General features: G+C 40.4%; 1 protein-coding gene and 1 pseudogene across 1 annotated transcript; both read right to left on the reverse strand.

The window, feature by feature from the left end:
• Positions 1-2,695: 2,695 nt before the first annotated feature.
• LOC140843847 (uncharacterized) lies at positions 2,696-4,281 on the reverse strand. Its single transcript, XM_073214260.1, has 3 exons — positions 4,277-4,281; positions 3,207-3,802; positions 2,696-3,105 (listed from the first exon to the last, which is right to left on the reverse strand). The coding sequence occupies exons 1-3, from the start codon at positions 4,279-4,281 to the stop codon at positions 3,032-3,034; spliced, it is 675 nt and encodes a 224-aa protein (XP_073070361.1). The 3' UTR covers positions 2,696-3,031.
• Positions 4,001-18,371, reverse strand: part of LOC108398737 (sestrin-3-like) — a 60,437-nt pseudogene continuing 46,066 nt past the window's right edge.

Consider the following 18,371-nt stretch of genomic DNA (forward strand, 5'->3'; position numbering starts at 1 on the left):
AGGGGAATCAGACCCCACCTGGGAAGGGAGGAATGGCAAGGTCATTTCAGAAGAGCAGTTGGGCTGCAAAATACTCCTGTAGGCATTTAAATGACTTACCATCCGTCATAAGAACATAGTATTAACAGTGCATTCTACAGGCGAGGGAGTTTTGCAACAATTAGCCAGATCAAATGGTCAGCTCACTTTCTTAAGGTCAACCAAGTCCACATTCCCTCTGATTTCTTTACCAGTATGCTTCATTTAAGACAGTATTCTAAAACTTTAATAATGAGTCACTTGTTTTAAAGATGCAGTATTATTTGCAATAATATGAAAACATAAATTAAATTTATGAACTAGAAATGTAACTTCTAGTAGGATTTGGGAGGTCATGTTTGAGAAATATTATGAAAGGAAGAACTAGCATTTGTTGAGATGCTTCAGTGGTCCAGGCAGTTATACACTACATACAAACTCATTTAATCTTCACAATAATCCACGTCTTCCAAATAAAAAGTGAAGTTTAGAGTGGTTAAAAACTTGTCAAAAGTCACACAGCCAGTAAGTATTGGAACCAGGGTTTAAACACAAGTATGGCTCAGTCCACCTTCTATGTGTTTCCCACACAGCTCCATGCTGTAGGCTGGGCTTCCCAGGAATCAGGCTGAGAGGAGGTGAGCATGAAGGAAGTTAATGGGATGTTCTTAGGGACACCACCTGTAAGGGACGGTAAAAGGCTCAGAATCAGGTAAAGGAGGTGGACGGCGATGTAGCCGCACTTAAGAAGTCAGCAGGCCCATGGAGAGCTGGGACAGTCCTTCAGGGTTATCCTGAATAGGGAGCAAGGGCTCTGGACCTTTCTTGCCATCCCATGCCCCCGCGGCAGGCATCACAGTAAATGGCTGTTGAGTAGACAAACGCTTCAAGCACTCAGTCCAGATTGAACTGTAAAGGGCAGCAGCATCAGAGAGGGGAGGCACCACTGACGTGTGAGGGCACCAGCCCTGACTCAGGACTAGGAGGGCCTTTCCTAGCAGACTGGGGCACTCAGGGCCTAGACAGTCCTCAGAAGGAGAAGACAGATCTCTAGGCCCAGAGCGCTAATATGAACAGCAGTGCGAGCCCCTACGGACAGCCTGCCCAGGAGCCCCTCAGTGAAGGCTGGTACATTTTTAATGTTGCTGAGTTTAGGAATGGCTCCAAATCTAATCAACTTACAGTATTGAATCTATTTACTCTTGGATTCCAAATTGTGACCAACCTCAAGGAGGAGTTCCTAAAAGTCAGTAATTCAGTAAGTATTCACGCCTAGAGGCCAGTGGTGGGAGATCACAGGCTGATAAAGTATTAGCAGTCAATCAGGACAGTCATCTGCAAAGCGTGCTGCCCAAAGAGGGCGGAAACCTCACGTTTCCCAGACGCACCCCTCATATCTGTGCCTGATTCAGCCTCACCTTCAGTCTTTGTGGAGGACTGGAAGAAGGAGAAGCAGGGAGAATTAGAGGTCAGCAGAGAAGAGGAAGAAATGAGATACCGTAAGGGAAACAGGACTGATTTACTGACTATGATATCTCACTTAATCCTTATCACAACCCTATGAATTAAGCTGATTACTGGGTTTCCAGATGAGGAAACTGAGATTCATAGGACTAACTGAGATCCCATGAGTTCGGGAGGAAACCGAAGAGAGAAGGAAAAAGGGGTGAAGGGAAGAGGGAAAGGAGACTAGAACATACTCAGGCTGCGGGAACACCGTGTGTCCCTTCTCTGCACCCAAACTGAGAAACCAACAGGAAATAAGTTCCTGAGCCCTTAGTCCTCATTCTACCTTCTCTTTCCCCTTTCTCAGCATCTCCAGATCCTGCCTGGAGTGCCTGAAGATCTCTGAGGGGACTGTCTTTCCAGAGGTTTTTGACGTATGATCACAGAAATCATTTTTGGCTTCATTTCCAACACAATTTTCAACAATGAATTGAATACTTACTGAGCACTTCCTACATAATAGGACATTTTAAGTACATTATTAATTTACTCTTCATTCACAACGACTTTGCCAAGATAAAGAATTATTCTGGTTTTTGTGGAAAATGTTTGAAGCTCAGAGAGGCTGAGTAACCAGTTCAAGATCACACAGCTAGTGTCAGAACCAGGACTTACACATTTTCACTTCATCATCCTGCCTCAAGGTCCATGAACCTCACATATTATCACCCTGGGCTTGCATTTGCTGGGTCTAAACACACAGGGCCCATCAGGGGGTACAAATTTTGCATGGATTAGTAACCCAGCACTGGGTGTTTTATTTTTATTTATTTAATTCAATACTTTTTTTGTGACTATTGGTACCTGTATGGCATAGAGGCCTCCCTCAAATAAATTAAACTTCCCATCTGTACTGAGGTAATTTGGCAAGAAGTGATTCACAGCCAGCGCAGATAGAGGACGAACACAGAAAAGGGAGGCGTGTGAGGGGAACCTGCATGCAGCTGTGGCACACGCACCTCATTTTCTGCCTTCCGCCAAATAGCCACCACCCCCACGCTGGTACTCGTGGAAGGCGGCATTCAGTTTGTGCTTCTGGCCTGTGGGCCGTCGGTGGCCCCACAACGAGCGCCCACCGCTCTGCGGCTTTGGCGGTTATCATCGGTCGGGGACCGCCTCTGGCCGGCGCGGACACCTACAGGTGCCGCAAGTCGGGGGGAGGTGACCGCTATCCACAGGGCTTCTGCAGTCCCCGCCCGGCTGCAGAAGGGGGGAGGCCCTCGGTCCTCCCAGGTCTTGGCAGCGCAGGCAGACACTGGCGGAGCACTGCCGGAGGGCTGGTGGGCCAGGGCCCCGGGGCAGGGGACCATTCCGGAGGCACATCCGATTGGAAGGCACTGTCTTCTCAGAACCACACGAGGAGGCAGGGGGCATTGGAGGCCAGGCCTCCTCGGTCACACTGTGACCCTGAGTGCGGCCAGCCAACCAGGCAGGGGGGCAGAGAAAGAGGGAGCAGGTGGAGGCGGGGCGGGGAGGGCATTTGCTGGGGCATATGGAAACACCGGAGTCAAGCAATGCCAGCCGCAGTCTGGAGTCCTAGATGGAAAGAGGACGGTGCCACAATGGTACCAACTCCCAACCCTGGGTAGTAGAAAGGGGAAAAATTTACACACACACACACGTATGTAACTTGTGTAAAACGGCCAGGGTCGAGACCCTGTCCCACCACTGTGGGGACCTGCCTGAGGTGCGTGACCTGACAGCGGACAGGTGCTCCCCCGGAAGAGGCTGCGGAGGAGGGTCACGCGCGGGCCCGACTCGCGCAGGGGAAGTCGCGGGCGGCGCTGCCTCCCTCCGACGGATCGGGCGGCTGCCTGTTTCCCCCGCAGGAAGCGTCCCCGAGCCGAGCGCGGCGGGCTGTGCGTCGGGAACCTCAGGGGTGGAGGCCTGAGCGGGGGCGGCCCCGAGCCCGAGGCCCTCTACGCTCCCCGTGGCGGGTAAGGGTGGGGCCGGACGCCGCCGCGCTGCCCTATCACCGCGGCCCCAGCGCCGCCTCTCCCCTCGGCGGCTGCGCGCGGCCCGCTTCCTCCCGCGCCGGAAGGGGACGCGGAGCCCGCGGGCCGGAAGCCGTGGTGGCCGGTCCCTCCTCCCGCGCTCGGAGCCCTGGCACGGCCCCTCGGCCCCACGTGGGCGGCGGCGGAGCACGTCTCGGGTGGCGCGTGGGCGCCGGAGGGAGGCCCGACTCTCCGCGGGCAGCGCCCTCAGGCGCCCGGGCGGCGCCAGGCCCCGCTCCCCCCGGCCGCCGGAGCAGCTCCGGCCCCGCCGCCCTCCCAGGACGCTACCCGACGGCGCCTAGGCCGCTTACTCCACCAGATTTAAGACAGAACAGTAAAGTTTTAGGATGGCCAGAAGAGATCATTCTTTGCTGAATTCTAATATCTGAAAGATAATTACTTGAGTAATTGTAAGCGCTTTTCCTTATTTGGAGAAAAAAAAGGAATGAAGAAAATACACACACACACAAACCCCAAAATGCTCAAGTTAAGCATTAACAAACCAGGTTCATGGTTTGTTATTTATGACCACTATCCAAAAATCCAACCATAAACAATGTAAAGTAGTGCTCCTCGGTATTATTTTTTCAGTTGTTAGTAATGTTAAGCATCAAGAAAATTAAAACACATCATTGCACATTAGAGCCGCCAAAAAAAAAAAAACGGCTAAACTTCGACACTAGAGAACTGAATAATTTTTGATATTACATCACAGCTTCTCATGTATTATCTTATGTGAAAGGTCTTTACACACATACGACATTTTCCCTGGGTGATGCTTCAGGTCAAATGCCGAGTTATGGCACGAAGAGCATAAAGAAGATCAGCTTGCATCCGTGCTTCCATGAAAGTAAATTTACGTGAACCTAAAAATGAAAATTTTAATTTAGTGACCGTTATAAACATAACTGAAAAATATTTACTTTTTTTCAGATACCAGGCATTCACAAGGTTTTCATGTATATATAGACAGACACACGTACAAACACAAATGCCTGGGCATATTTATGCAAGTACGTGATAAAAGAAAGAAACCTCATGTGTTGTACCAGAAAAGGATGGTAAATGGAAGGGGAATATTAACACAACACTACTCCATGATTCTTTCATGAGAGAAAAAAAGTTAAGTCTTATATAACAAGTAAATCTAAAATGAAATCTTTGTGGGAACTCTTTTAACAGAAAATTTTAACTCTGTTACTGACTATGAAAACAATGGATCCATGTACGTGATGTAACACTCTTAACAGTATTTATCAAAAATGGCTCTTGTGAGCATTTGATGAACGACCCTGAAAGTCTTAAAAATTCCAGCAATTATTTTTAGAACATGGGTTTTGTAAAGCCAATCAGTCTTTTGAGTTTATAAAATAAAAATGTTTATAAATTACAATTTTCCTATAAATTATATTTTCTTCCAGTTGTAAAATTTTATATGACTGAAAATCATCTCTATATTTCTTATAGCCTATGCTTATTCCTTGGGAAGGTCTTTAAAAGTATTTTTTACTGTTTACTTGAAAGATACTAAGGTGGAAATTTAAAGCTTAAAGCAATTTGTGGTTAGTGTCCAGTACTCATTAGATATGCATAGCCTAAGGTTCCTGAGACTCATTTAGATAACGCTGTGAATAAGCACCTAACATTTTTTGGGATACTCTGAGTTGATAGGTTAAAATTAATACCCACATATTTTCAAACTTTATTATAAAGAAATATGTTTTGCTATTATATTTAAATTATTCTGGTAACTTTCTACAGGTTGGGTTTATTGTTGGATATAATCTCTTGAGTTAAGAGAATATTTCTAGATAAAACCTAGTAAAGGAAGAAAATCTAGTGCAAATATGTAAGTAGGACATAAAGATCCATCAAGGAAACATGGTGGAGATAAAATGGGTATTTATCTGATGTGTGATCAGCTCTAAGACTTAAAAACATCTGTTAGATTTTGAGGCCATAACATTCTCTGTCAAGTTAATTAGTGAATATTAGGACCCTAAAAAGATTTTCTTACTCTGAAGCTTGGGCACTATGTTATAAATGGAAGATTCTTGGACTAACAGGTCAATACCTAGGATTTAGAGTCAATTCTTATACTGTAATGTTGGTAAAGATGTGTAACACTTTTTAGGTCCTAAATAATAATTCTAATATATTTCATCCAAAGAAATATTCTGACATAATAAATAATATATTTGGCTCAAAGGTCTTGCATTATATTGTCAAAATACTAAATTACCCAATCAGAATGAGAAACTATTGTTCTGTTAACTCTAATGGCTAGAGTTAACGAATCTCTAAATGGATATGCCTTCTGAGCCAAGATACAATTACATCTAACAACATCTCAGTAGGCTTGATTTTTATTAATCGTTAGAATGATAGACGCCTTCACAAATGTACTTCAAAAATATCAATATTTGGGTCTAATCTTTCAAAGGTCAATACTAAACTTTATATACCACATTGGACAAAACATAACCAAAATTTAGTTAATATTCAATAAACCTAAATTTAGTAACATAAAAGTAAACAGATGGCTAGCTGATGCCACTTTCATAATGGCACTAATTTATCAATATTTCCCTGTATCGTTTTTCATAATCATTGCTAATTATATTGAACATTTATCTATGGTAAAATGTCTGGTCCTGAAACATACCTTTTCTGAGTGTTTGAACTGATGCCAGTAACTATCATACATGTGCTTGGTAGTTTTCTCAGGATAGCAGGTCACTGTCTTAATGTAAACCTTCAGGCTTGTTCAAGTAATTGATTAACTTCTCCATAATCATAGTCATTGTACCTATGAGCAAGGTGACAACAGCTTTATAATGACAAAATAAAATTTTCTAAAGTTATACTGAGACTTTTATTATCTAGTAATTAAATACCAAAAGCTCACTCATTAACTCATCTAACAAATACTGAGTGACTGTCATATGCCATGTACCTTCTGGTACTCTTCTGCAAACTGGTGATAACTACTGAACAAAGTAAGACAAAAATCCCTGGTCTCATGGAATTTAAATTCTACCGGAGAAAAAAAAAAAATTAAAAAGACAACCCTATACTATGTCAGCGGCAGTAACCGCTAAGGAGAGCAGAGGGCACAGGAAGTCGGGAAGAGAGCAGCTGTGGTTGTGACAGGGTGGGCAGGAGGGCGTCTCTGAGAGGCTGACACCTGGGCGAGTATCAGGAGAAGGGGCTCCAGGGTCCAGCCCTAAGTAAGGCAGGAGTCAAACGTTCCAAGAAGAGGGAGTAGTTAACTGTCCAATGCCGCTGACTCGTCAGGGAAAGTGAGAACCAAGGGCTGACGCCGGAGTAGCTACACAAAGGTCACTGGCTACCTCACTGCCAAGGTTTTTTGGCAAGGTAGGAAGGAGTAAAAGCCTGACAGGATAGTGGGTTCCAGAGGGAATGGGAGATGAGAAAATAGGGACGGTAAATATGTAACATTTTTTCAAAGAGATATGCTGTGCATGGGAGCATAAAAATGAGGCAACAATTGGAGGGAAAAGAAGAGTAAAGAAAGGACTTATTTTTTTTTTTTACCATATAATTTCACTTTTATGTGGAATCTAAAAACAAACAAACAAAACAGAAATAGACTCATAAACACAGAGAACAAACTGGTGGTGGTTATAGGGGTGGGGAGTTGGTGGATGGGTGAAATAGGTGAAAGGGATAAAGAGATACATAATTCCAGTTATAAAATAAATTAGAAAGGACTTATTTTTTAAGACGAAAGAAATAGCATGTTTCCATACTGATGGGAAAGATCCAATAAGGAGTAAAGTTGATTATGAAGGAGAAAGAAGGTAGAATCGCTAGAATAAGGACCTTCAGAAGATGAGGGGAGATGGGATTTTGTGCCCAAGTGCACAGGAGCAGACAGTTCATCCATATTAACAGAAAGGACAGCAGAGGAAATGGCTAGAGAGGCAGACAGGAGGGTAAAAGTAGTGAGAGCTTGTGGGATTCACTTCCACATTTTCAGTTAATTTTTATCCCAAACATAATGCTTAGTTAAAAAAAAGTTATCGCAAGGATTTTTTTTTGTTATCATTAATCTACAATTACATGAAGAACATTTTGTTTACTAGGGTCTCCCCTTCACCAAGTCCCCCCCATAAACCCCATTACAGTTATCTCAAGGATTTTATATAGGCTTTATTTAGTAGCATCCTACTGATAAATATAACCACGACATGTGATTTACTATCTTGAATATAATATTTGTCACAACTGAATTAAACTCTATTAGTATTTATTTTTCTTAATTAGGTAAGTACAATGTTTTTAAAATGTGAGGATTCTGTGATAACTTATTGTCTAAGATGGTAAATGGTCTAATAGCTGTAACTTAACCACATTAATAGCGTCTTTTATGCAGAATGTTTCATTATTAGTTGATTGTTCAGTAAATTTCTTTTTTAAGTTAAAGTTATAGAAAATACTTTACTTAACAAATCTAATTCCATTCCATTAAGGCTTTCTGATACTCTCTCAGAAAGGATACAGTACAGAGTCAAATTGAATATATTCATAACTGAGAATTTCCTTTCTGAAAATCTATCTCCATAAAATCCTTTACACTCTAGCTCAAAAAGGTACATTCTTCAAAAAGAGCTTGCCTTGTTGATTAGACCATTCAATTTCATGCACTCATTTACTCACTGTCCTTTCATTGCTTATTTTCTAAACTTAAAGGCCATTAATTTATACTGATGGGTAGTTTTGTTTTTGTGTTCTGATGGAAGGTTCACGAGAGCTTAGTTTTATTTATAATTACCATTCCTTCAAAAATAATAAATAAACCAACAAAGCAACCAGCACTTACTACAGTGATCTAGCGGGACTCAGTGTCTGTTTATTAGCTGTCGATTCTTTCAGGAAGGATTCTCAAATTCAGTCTGATTCTACTTTATCCCCACTGATTACTGATTATTTTTTCCCCTTCTTGGTAAATCCATACCACTGTATTCACATGTACATGTTAAGATTCAAAATAATTAAAGAAAAATGCTTTTCTGTATAGTGTGGCGGGGCATGGGGAGGGCTGTGCAACACAGAGAAGACAAATAGTGATTTTACAGCATCTTACTATGTTGATGGACAGTGACTGTGAATGGGGATGTGGGGGGGACTTGGTGAAGGGGGGAGCCTAGTAAACATAATGTCCTTCATGTAATTGTAGATTAATGATACCAAAATAAAATTAAAAAGAATGCTTTTCTATAAAATGGAATTAATTTTTAAAATCAGAAGTCTGCATGTAATATTTTCTCCCCAGAACTGTATACCCCTAACCAGGACAGAAGTAGATCCATGTCAGGATTTTCCTTTGGCAGTGCAGAGGACCGCTTCCACAGCAAACATACCTGATTCCAAACATACAGTGAGCATAGTTAAATAAACTCTGTGTAGCATGGTTGTGTCCACATCCTCATGGGTGGCCATCGTGTTATAGGTGAGATTGTAGACCATGCGAAACTTTTCATCAAGAAGATGTCCAATGTCAGAATAAAGCCTGTTCACCGGGAGAACCCGTGATTTTCCCAGGTGTAGTCCTGAAAGAACAGGATTCATCCAAGTACAAAATGGCATTCTCTACTTAAATTCTATGTTTTTATTAAATATAACTACTGAAGCAAGCAACTGAAGATACTTCAAATTTAATTCTAAGTTTGTAGGTTTACTAAGAACGTTTCCCATCAGTCTGCAGATCAGAGCACCGTGTGGTTTCCTCAATGGAGTCCAAGGTCTGGCGTGCTGGGGTTGGACTCTGGCCTCTCCTGTGGCTGGGGACTCTGCAGACTATGCTCTTACCTGAAGGACCCCAGAAGACCTTGGAGTATTCCTATGTGACCAAACCTACCCAATGACAGGGACAGTTAGCAGATTATCTGAAACCAGTGCAAAGGAGTCTGTCTTGATTCAAACTTACTCTCTCTTTAGGAGCCACATCACTATTGTGGCTATTTTTTGGGGGAGGGGGGGAGGGTGGGTTACATAAATACCTTAACTACTAGTGTGTGATCTTATTACAAAATACCTTATTATAAATGTGACCATATCAGTTGGTTTCCTCCATGCTCCTCTCCACAAAATGGCATGAACACTATACAACTACAGTGTATTAATGCAAATAACTGAGTAAAGCAGACAGCTTCCTTTTGTCTTCTTAGTGGGGAAAACATTGGAAATAATTATCTGCTGGGACATCAGATTAGGCCAAAAACTAGGTTAAATAAAAAGATTTATACACTCCATCAAGATGACTTACTAACTTTAGAAATCAATTTACTTACATTTCAACATTTCCCAGTTAAAGCAACAGTACTTATTCTCTAGTTTCTCTGAATTAAAGGCATCTTATACCTGAGCTTGGAATGTTGGCAAATGTTCTCCTCCTCGTCTGGCAAAGTCTTCATACCCAAAACCAGGGTCTTCAATATATCGGGAGACATCAGACGTTATAATCATGCCATACTCAAAATCTAAGGACAGTAAGGAACAATCTAGCAATAAGGAAATTGTACATAACTAGAACAATGAAACAATTCCAGCTTCAGCTTCACTTTTTAGCTTTTCCATGGATTTCCAAAGTTACAATATTAACTACATAGCTTAAATTCATATAAACTACCTATTGCTTAAGTTTTGAATACAATTTCATTACAAAATACTAGCAATGTTAACATTTAACTATAGTTATCCTAGGCAAAAAAACTGTCTAACTGGAAATATCTAAACAATAGTAGCAAAGGACTGATACACTAGTTGTAACTTATTTAATAAAGGAAAATAGCACAGGTCTTCAAGTATAAAGCATAGCCATTTTTTTTTGTCTCTTTGGGGGATGAAGCGGGATGTGGGGAAAAGAAGACATGAAGGTAAAAGGCCACTTTAATTGAGTTTATTAAGACAGATTTTGTTTAAATTGTATATTCCATCTGGATGTATTCATAGTGAAAATTAGTTCAGCACAGTTCATTTTTAGCCTACAAAGAGGCATACAGGGAAAGACTGGCAAGGGAACACAATGTGGAGGAAAGCAGCCTTTTGGGTGTGGATATTATTCTTGGTTGACCTGGGTGTTAAACAGGAAAGTTCAGTTTGTGAAAATTCACTGAGTTATCTACCTAAGATTTGTACACTTTTATGTGTACATGAAAATAAAAAGGTATGCAACTTATGAAGTAACAATGTGCTTATGGTACTGGTATTAGAGCATTATGAAAGAGGCATTCAAGAAGATAGGAAGATTAGAATAATATTAAGACAGCTGACTTCTGCATACTTGGTAATATTAGAAATCTACCACTGAGAAAACTTTAAATGCCTATTGAATGCTAATTTGATTTAAAGGTAACTATTTTCTAATTCACTTTCTTTTTGCAGGTTAGTCTGTCTTTATAATTATTTTTTCTTATTTCAACCACTAAAAGGGTATGGGTAACCTTTATTTACTCCCTTCTACTCTAGAAAATGAATAGTTTTTAAAATGAAAAAATTAGCTCCTATACAAAGTACAATATTAATAAGTATTTTAGTCAATATTAAATTTAATGTTTAATAGTCAATAAAAATTTTATGGCATAATAAAAAAGCATAATTTTTAACATATTTTTAACACATAAATTTTAACACATAATTTTTAAGCTTAAGAAGCTTAAAAAACAAGAGGTTACAGTAATTCATCTGAGAGACCCGGTACACTAATAGTACCTTAATTATCATTCATCTCTTGTTATTCCATGAAAATCCTAGCAGTAAGTATTCTTTCCTCACAAGTTTTAACTTTTCCTTAGGTTGCTACCATGGACTAAATGAGATACTTCATAACAGAAGGAAAGATCAAGTGGCCAAGCTACCCAACTTTGGAAACACCTTATTAAAATACCTTCTCTATTACATATAGAGAAGAGACTGGCATTTGTTGAGAACTTACTATATACCACTATGGTATACTTAATATTTATTTTTTTCTTTGTTTCATTAACATGGAAAGAAATATCCACTGAATAAGCAAACTAACTCTCAACTACTAATACCATTGTCAGTACTGAATGAGGGTCGACAGGAAATACAATGTGGATTAGCTTAACATAATGTGGAAAACTTGCAAACGTTAAACTACTTAATTTGATCTGAAGCTTTTAAGTGACTTTCAGTTCTCTGAAGAGAAATCTCAGGCTCATCCCTTGCCCCGTCTGTCCCCCAGCCGCTGTTGTCCCTTGTGCTCCAGCACCCTATTTGAGTAAATAGAGACTTTTCTTTCTGTGGACAAAACTGGTGTTTTCAGTGCATTATCTCTTAACATTTATGAACAAAGTTATGTTTTCCTTAATTCAGTCCATCACATAATAATCAAAAGAAATGAAGCAAAATTTGAAAATGTAGTAGCAACTCCTGAGACTACTATGAAAACTAGGAGTTTTGTGCGTTACAAAGTAAAATTGAACCAGGAACAGTGAGCAATAAGTAAACTCTGTAAAACAGTTTCTCTCTTCAAGTGCTCTTTCTTCCTACATGTACAACCAGGTGGTTTCACTTGGCAAATACTGATACTAGAGTTGACCATTATGTAGCTGGTACCTTTGATTTCGATGATAGTTTTTGTTTTGCTTATATACATTTTTATGTTTTCACGGGACTTTCAAACATTTTTATATGAAGAATAAAGAGTAATTAGCCAAAGAGGAAGGAATTTGTCCTATGAATAAATCCACTCATTTAAAAATCAGGGGTCAATCAAGACCTATTTCTACTCAATTTTGTCCACAGAAAGAAATGTACAAAGGTCTTTTATTAAACTACAAATATTTTTTTCCGAAATTTATTTTTTAAGAAGCCAAAAAATTTTTTTAAAGATGTCAAAATTAGTGTTCTGGTCAACAAATCTAAAACTGTAATTTTAATTTTGTCTAAAATATTTCAAAGTCTGGTCTCAAAGGAAATAATATTTGGCATACTATTTGCATTTCTGTCCCTAAGAGGTAGCTACTAACATAATACAGAAATCCTCTGTTACAATAATGGAACACTTTTCTAACTTGAAAAACAAGAAATAATAAGAGCTGGTTAACTATTATCCAAGCTATAGAGTACTACCCTGGTAGAATCCTTTGAACATTTATTTTCTTTGAAAGGCTTGAAAAACTATTTGTGGAACATCTACATGGAATCTGGAATGCTTATCATGTTGGTCAAACCAAGACATATTTTTATAGGAAAAGATAAATTTCTAGTTTCATTTTGAAACATGGTAGGCCTATAAAAAAATGACTCAATCAGCCACTGTACTGGCTCATTTTTCTATGTTATTTTTGTGTGACCAGCAAATTAGTACTGAGAAAGGTTAAAAACAAATAATGAAATAATTTATTCCTGTGAGTGATTTACAGATGATACAGCCTCTTGTGTTAGGTTTAGAATATACTTCCGGCTAGGGCCCAGGACTTGCTAGTCAAAATTTAGAAGGTAGCAGGGGCCCAAGAAGGGAGAATAGAGACTGGGACCCAAAATATATTTTCAATACTAAAAATAAAAAAACTTAAAGAAATAAAACATGTTTATTCTTCAAGCTCTAATGATCTTAAGAGAAACTCTTAAAAATCAATGTCTAAAAGCAAATAGATTACTAACCTTCATAAAAGTTTACATTTTTAAATATTGGTTTACCTAAAAGGTTCACCCTAGGCTCATGATTTTCCTTTGTCTCATCTGTTCTCACCACATGATTTTTATAATCAACTCTTTTAACTTCCAATTATATGCTGATAACTTCCAAAACTTTATCTTGAGGTTAAAACCCTCTCCTGACCTTCAGACTGTCTGCTCTATCCTTGTTACTCCAAGCGTGCTCTTCAGATTAGCAACACTGGCATCACTCGGTGATGAGGTGTGTGGCCTGTCAGGTCCTAGCCCAGCCTGACCGAATCCGAATCTGCTTCTCAGCAAGATTCGCTAGTGACTCACATGCACATTAAAGTTTGAGAAGCACACAAGTAGATATCTCCAGACTGGAGGTTTTACAGACATTTCAACTCAAATGTCCAAAATATGGCAGCTTATATATGTTCCTTAGGGTAGAAAGGTCATCATGATAAGGCCTCTTATCGACCTAACTAGCCACATCATCACATTATCTACCTCATGATTTATGCCACAGCAACACAGAACCACTTGCTCCTGCATCCACCGTCTTTGTGCCCTGGCTCAGGCTTGGATGCTATTGACCACCAACTCCTCTGTCTCCCAGCCACTGCCTGACTCTCTTGCACTTAAGCCTCTAAGACTTAGCTTAGAGCAAACAGCTGCAGGAGTCTTCCTCAAGGACCTCTTCTATCCACCCTACCAAGACTGGGTTCAGGGTCCTCTTCTAGTCATATACCCTTCACATTCTGCTATGCATTGTAATCATTTTTTTCTCTCCCACTAGCAACGAGAGCCCCCAAAGGGCAAGAATCATGTCTTATTTAGCCTGACAACATTAATCCCTATCACAATGCTGAGACTACATAGGGCACTCAATAAATTTTTGTAGAATAAATATTAAACCAATAACTGAAACATCAGGTTTCTTTATTTGGGATTTCCTGCTGTTTAGAAGCTCTGAGAAACTGTTACTTAACATACTCAATTTGGTAGATAAAACCTTCCATAAAAAAAGATCATCAGGGGAAGGACATAAGGGTTCTTATTTTCTTCCTGGTAAAACTTCTGAGAGCTAATGCTCCGCGCTGTTTAACATTATACCAGTTACGGCCAAACTGATTACCCTCAGAATTTATGAGACTGACTAGTCTTAAGACTAGTAATTTTGAAGCCCTCTTTTAAGCTAATGAAACTTCATTTTAAGAATAAATATTATATAGATTGATGACTTTGAAGGATTTAGGCTTTCTATTGAGTCTGTGTTATTTTAATAACCTTTCCCATGTGATGTTTGTTACCTTTTTTAGTCATAATCGAAAAGTTTCCCTCCTATTTCAATTGTCTCTCAGAGTATTTGAAAAATGCATTTTTAAGAGTAAAGAAGCTTAGCTTTCAATACAAAATGAATTTCTCCAAACCTAATATAATGACCCAAATAATACACTTATAAAATTACAATGATTTCTCCAAAGAAATGCAAATGCACGTGCAATGTAATTTTAGAATCTGGAAAAGTAGCAGTGTGAGAACAATACTCCCACACACTCCCCACGCACAAAAAAGCAAAAGCTTTTTAAAAAATTACATCTGTTGAAACAGTATTCCACTTATCATTAAAAAAATTATAGAAGTAGGATGACTTAAAATATTCCTATCTAACTTAATAGGCAACTGGGCTGCTTTGTATAACACCGTATCCAGGATAGAATATGGACCACAAAGGTAGAAGTTCCTCTCAACTGGGTCTGAAATGTACTCAGAGATGCACCAACGTAGGAGGGGAGGCAGTACCACTAAGGTCTGGCAGAGGAAGAGAATTACATAAAAGGAACATGCCAGTAGAATCACTTTTACATAATCACATGGAAAAATACTAGAGGTGGTCTGTCAAGGTTCTAAGGACGACTAAAGGCAAAGACTGAAATAAAAAAGCACCTGAATGAGGAAATGAATGAAAAGTATCTCCAGAAACCACAAAAAGACTTTCTTTCTTCTCCTTCTCAAAACGAGTGGTCATTTCTTCCTGAGATGTCTCTTCTTCACTTTCTTCCTGAAGCCTTTTCATTCTCTCCATTAAGGCCTCTAGCTCACTCAGAGAATCTACAATCTGAGGCAGACAGGATGATGTTTGGGTGTTATCAACATTAAAAATTGTTCTAGTAAATGTCTTCATCTCCCAATGTCATCTTATTATGTACAGTGGCATGGGCATAATTATTAAGTTCCTAAGTGGGTTTTCCTCTAACTCCACAGAAAACCATATGACAGATACAAACATTTTCAGAGATATGGTGTTTTTACTTCAGTTATAAATACAGAAAAGTCTACAAGTACAGATATATTTAATCTAGATCTAGTACCTGATATATATTAGATTATAGTTTATTTTTTTAAATGATGCACCCTGAAGATTTGTCAGTAATATCTATCTGTGTTAAAGGAAGTATCCTATTTGCTTAAAGCCTCTTTAAGATAATTCAGAACTTCTGGTACAGGTTAAATTTTTATAGTAGTGAAAATTATGCAAAAATATCTCAAGTGTAGAGGTGGAGCCAAGATGGCGGTGTGAGTAGAGCAGTGGAAATCTCCTCCCAAAACCACATAGATCTATGAAAATATAACAAAGAAAACTCTTCCTAAAATAGAGACCAGAGGACGCAGGACAACATCCAGACCACATCCACACCTGCAAGAACCCAGCACCTCGCGAAGGGAGTAAGATACAAGCGCCGGCCCGGCGGGTGGCTGAGGACAAAGAAAATCGCACATTTCTCCCAGTAGTGGGGAGGCAGGGCGGCAGGACCGGTGAGCAGGTGCCTGAGACCGGCGCCTGGGGACAGGGAAAATTGCGCATTTTTCCCTTTTTTTTTCTCTTTTTTTTGGCGAGTGCATTTTGGAAGCCTTAAAGGGACAGGGACCCCAATGCCAGGGAGGCGGGGCGGCAGGACCAGTGAGCGGGTGCCCGGAACCGGTGCCTGAGGACAAAGAAAATCGCGCGTTTTTGCCTTATTTTTGGTGAGTGCTTTTTGGAAGCCTTGGAGGGAGGGGGACCCCAATACCAGGGAGGCAGGGCAGCAAAACCGGTGGGCGGGTGCCTGGCGGACAGAAAATTGCATGTTTCTCCCTTCTTTTTTCTTTTTGGCTAGTGCTTTTTGGAGACCTTAGGGGGACAGGGACCCCAGTGCTAGGGAGGCAGGGGGGCAGGGCCGGTGGGCGGGTGCCTGGGACCGGCGCCTGAGGACAAACAATATCGCGCGTTTTCCCCTTTTTTTTTTTGCGAGTGCTTATTGGAAGCCATGAAGGGACAGGGACCCTAGTGCTAGGGAGGCAGGGCAGCAGGACTGGTGAGCGGGTACCTGGGACCAGCACCTGAGGACAAATTTCCTTTTTTTTTTTTTCCTCTTTCGTTGTTGCTGTTGTTGTTTTGGTTTGGAGAGTGCTTTTTGGAAGTCTTAAAGGGGCAGGACAGGACACTTAGACCAGAGGCCCAGAATCTGGGGATCTCTGGGCACTCTAATCCCCGGGGCAACAGGGAGCACAGAGGCCCCTTATGGACATAAATAGCCTCCCAGCCACTCCCCCTCCAACGGGGCTCCACCATTTTGGAGGAACAGCCCCAGCCAGGCCACGCCCACAGCAACAGCGGAGATAAACTCCAATGCAAACAGGCAGGTAGCAGAAGTCCTGTCTGCGCACAGCTGCCAAGCATAAGCCACTAGAGGTCGCTATTCTCCCAGGAGAGGAAGGCCACAAACCAACAAGAAGGAAAGCTCTCCCAGCTGTCACTCATACCAGCTCTGCAAACTATCTCTATCACCATGAAAAGGCAAAACTACAGGCAGACAAAGATCACAGAGACAACACCTGAGAAGGAGACAGACCTAAACAGTCCTCCTGAAAAAGAATTCAAAATAAAAATCATGAACATGCTGACAGAGATGCAGAGAAAAATGCAAGAGCAATGGGATGAAGTCCGGAGGGAGATCACAGATGTCAGGAAGGAGATCACAGAAGTGAAACAATCCCTGGAAGGATTTATAAGCAGAAAGGATAAGATGCAAGAGGCCATTGAAGGAATAGAAACCAGAGAACAGGAATGTATAGAAGCTGACATAGAGAGAGATAAAAGGATCTCCAGGAATGAAACAACACTAAGAGAACTATGTGACCAATACAAAAGGAATAATATTCATATTATAAGGGTACCAGAAGAAGAAGAAAGAGGAAAAGGGATAGAAAGTCTCTTTGAAGAAATAATTGCTGAAAACTTCCCCAAACTGGGGGAGGAAATAATCGAACAGACCACGGAAATACACAGAACCCCCAATAGAAAGGATCGAAGGAAGACAACACCAAGACACATAATAATTAAAATGGCAAGGATCAAGGACAAAGAAAGAGTTTAAAAGGCAGCTAGAGAGAAAAAGGTCACCTATAAAGGAAAACCCATCAGGCTAACATCAGACTTCTCGACAGAAACCCTACAGGCCAGAAGAGAATGGCATGATATACTTAATGCAATGAAACAGAAGGGCCTTGAACCAAGGATACTGTATCCAGCACGACTATCATTTAAACATGATGGTGGGATTAAACAATTTCCACACAAGCAAAAGCTGAGGGAATTTGCTTCCCACAAACCACCTCTACAGGGCATCCTACAGGGACTGCTCTAGATGGGAGCACTCCTAAAAAGAGCACAGAACAAAACACACAACATATGAAGAATGGAGGAGGAGGAATAGGAAGGGAGAGAAGAAAAGAATCTCCAGACAGTGTATATAACAGCTCAGTAAGCGAGGTAAGTTAGGCAGTAAGATACTAAAGAAGCTAACCTTGAACCTTTGGTAACCACGAATCTAAAGCCTGCAATGTCAATAAGTACATATTCCTCAATAGTCACCCTAAATGTAAATGGACTTAATGCACCAATCAAACGACACAGAGTAATAGAATGGATAAAAAAGCAAGACCCATCTATATGCTGCTTACAAGAAACTCACCTCAAACCCAAAGACAAGCACAGACTAAAAGTAAAGGGATGGAAAAACATATTTCAGGCAAACAACAGTGAGAAGAAAGCAGGGGTTGCAGTACTAATATCAGACAAAATAGACTTCAAAACAAAGAAAGTAACAAGAGATAAAGAAGGACACTACATAATGATAAAGGCTCAGTCCAACA

This window comes from Manis javanica, chromosome 10 (genome assembly GCF_040802235.1).
Source record: "Manis javanica isolate MJ-LG chromosome 10, MJ_LKY, whole genome shotgun sequence".
In the NCBI taxonomy this organism is placed as follows: Eukaryota; Metazoa; Chordata; class Mammalia; order Pholidota; family Manidae; genus Manis; species Manis javanica.

Bases quoted from the DNA above. Each gene is read 5' to 3' on its own strand.
- LOC140843847 (XM_073214260.1), bottom strand. The intron at 3,106-3,206 runs GCAGGTCCCCAC...TCTACTACCCAG, and splicing joins TGTCAGGTCACGCACCTCAG to GGTTGGGAGTTGGTACCATT.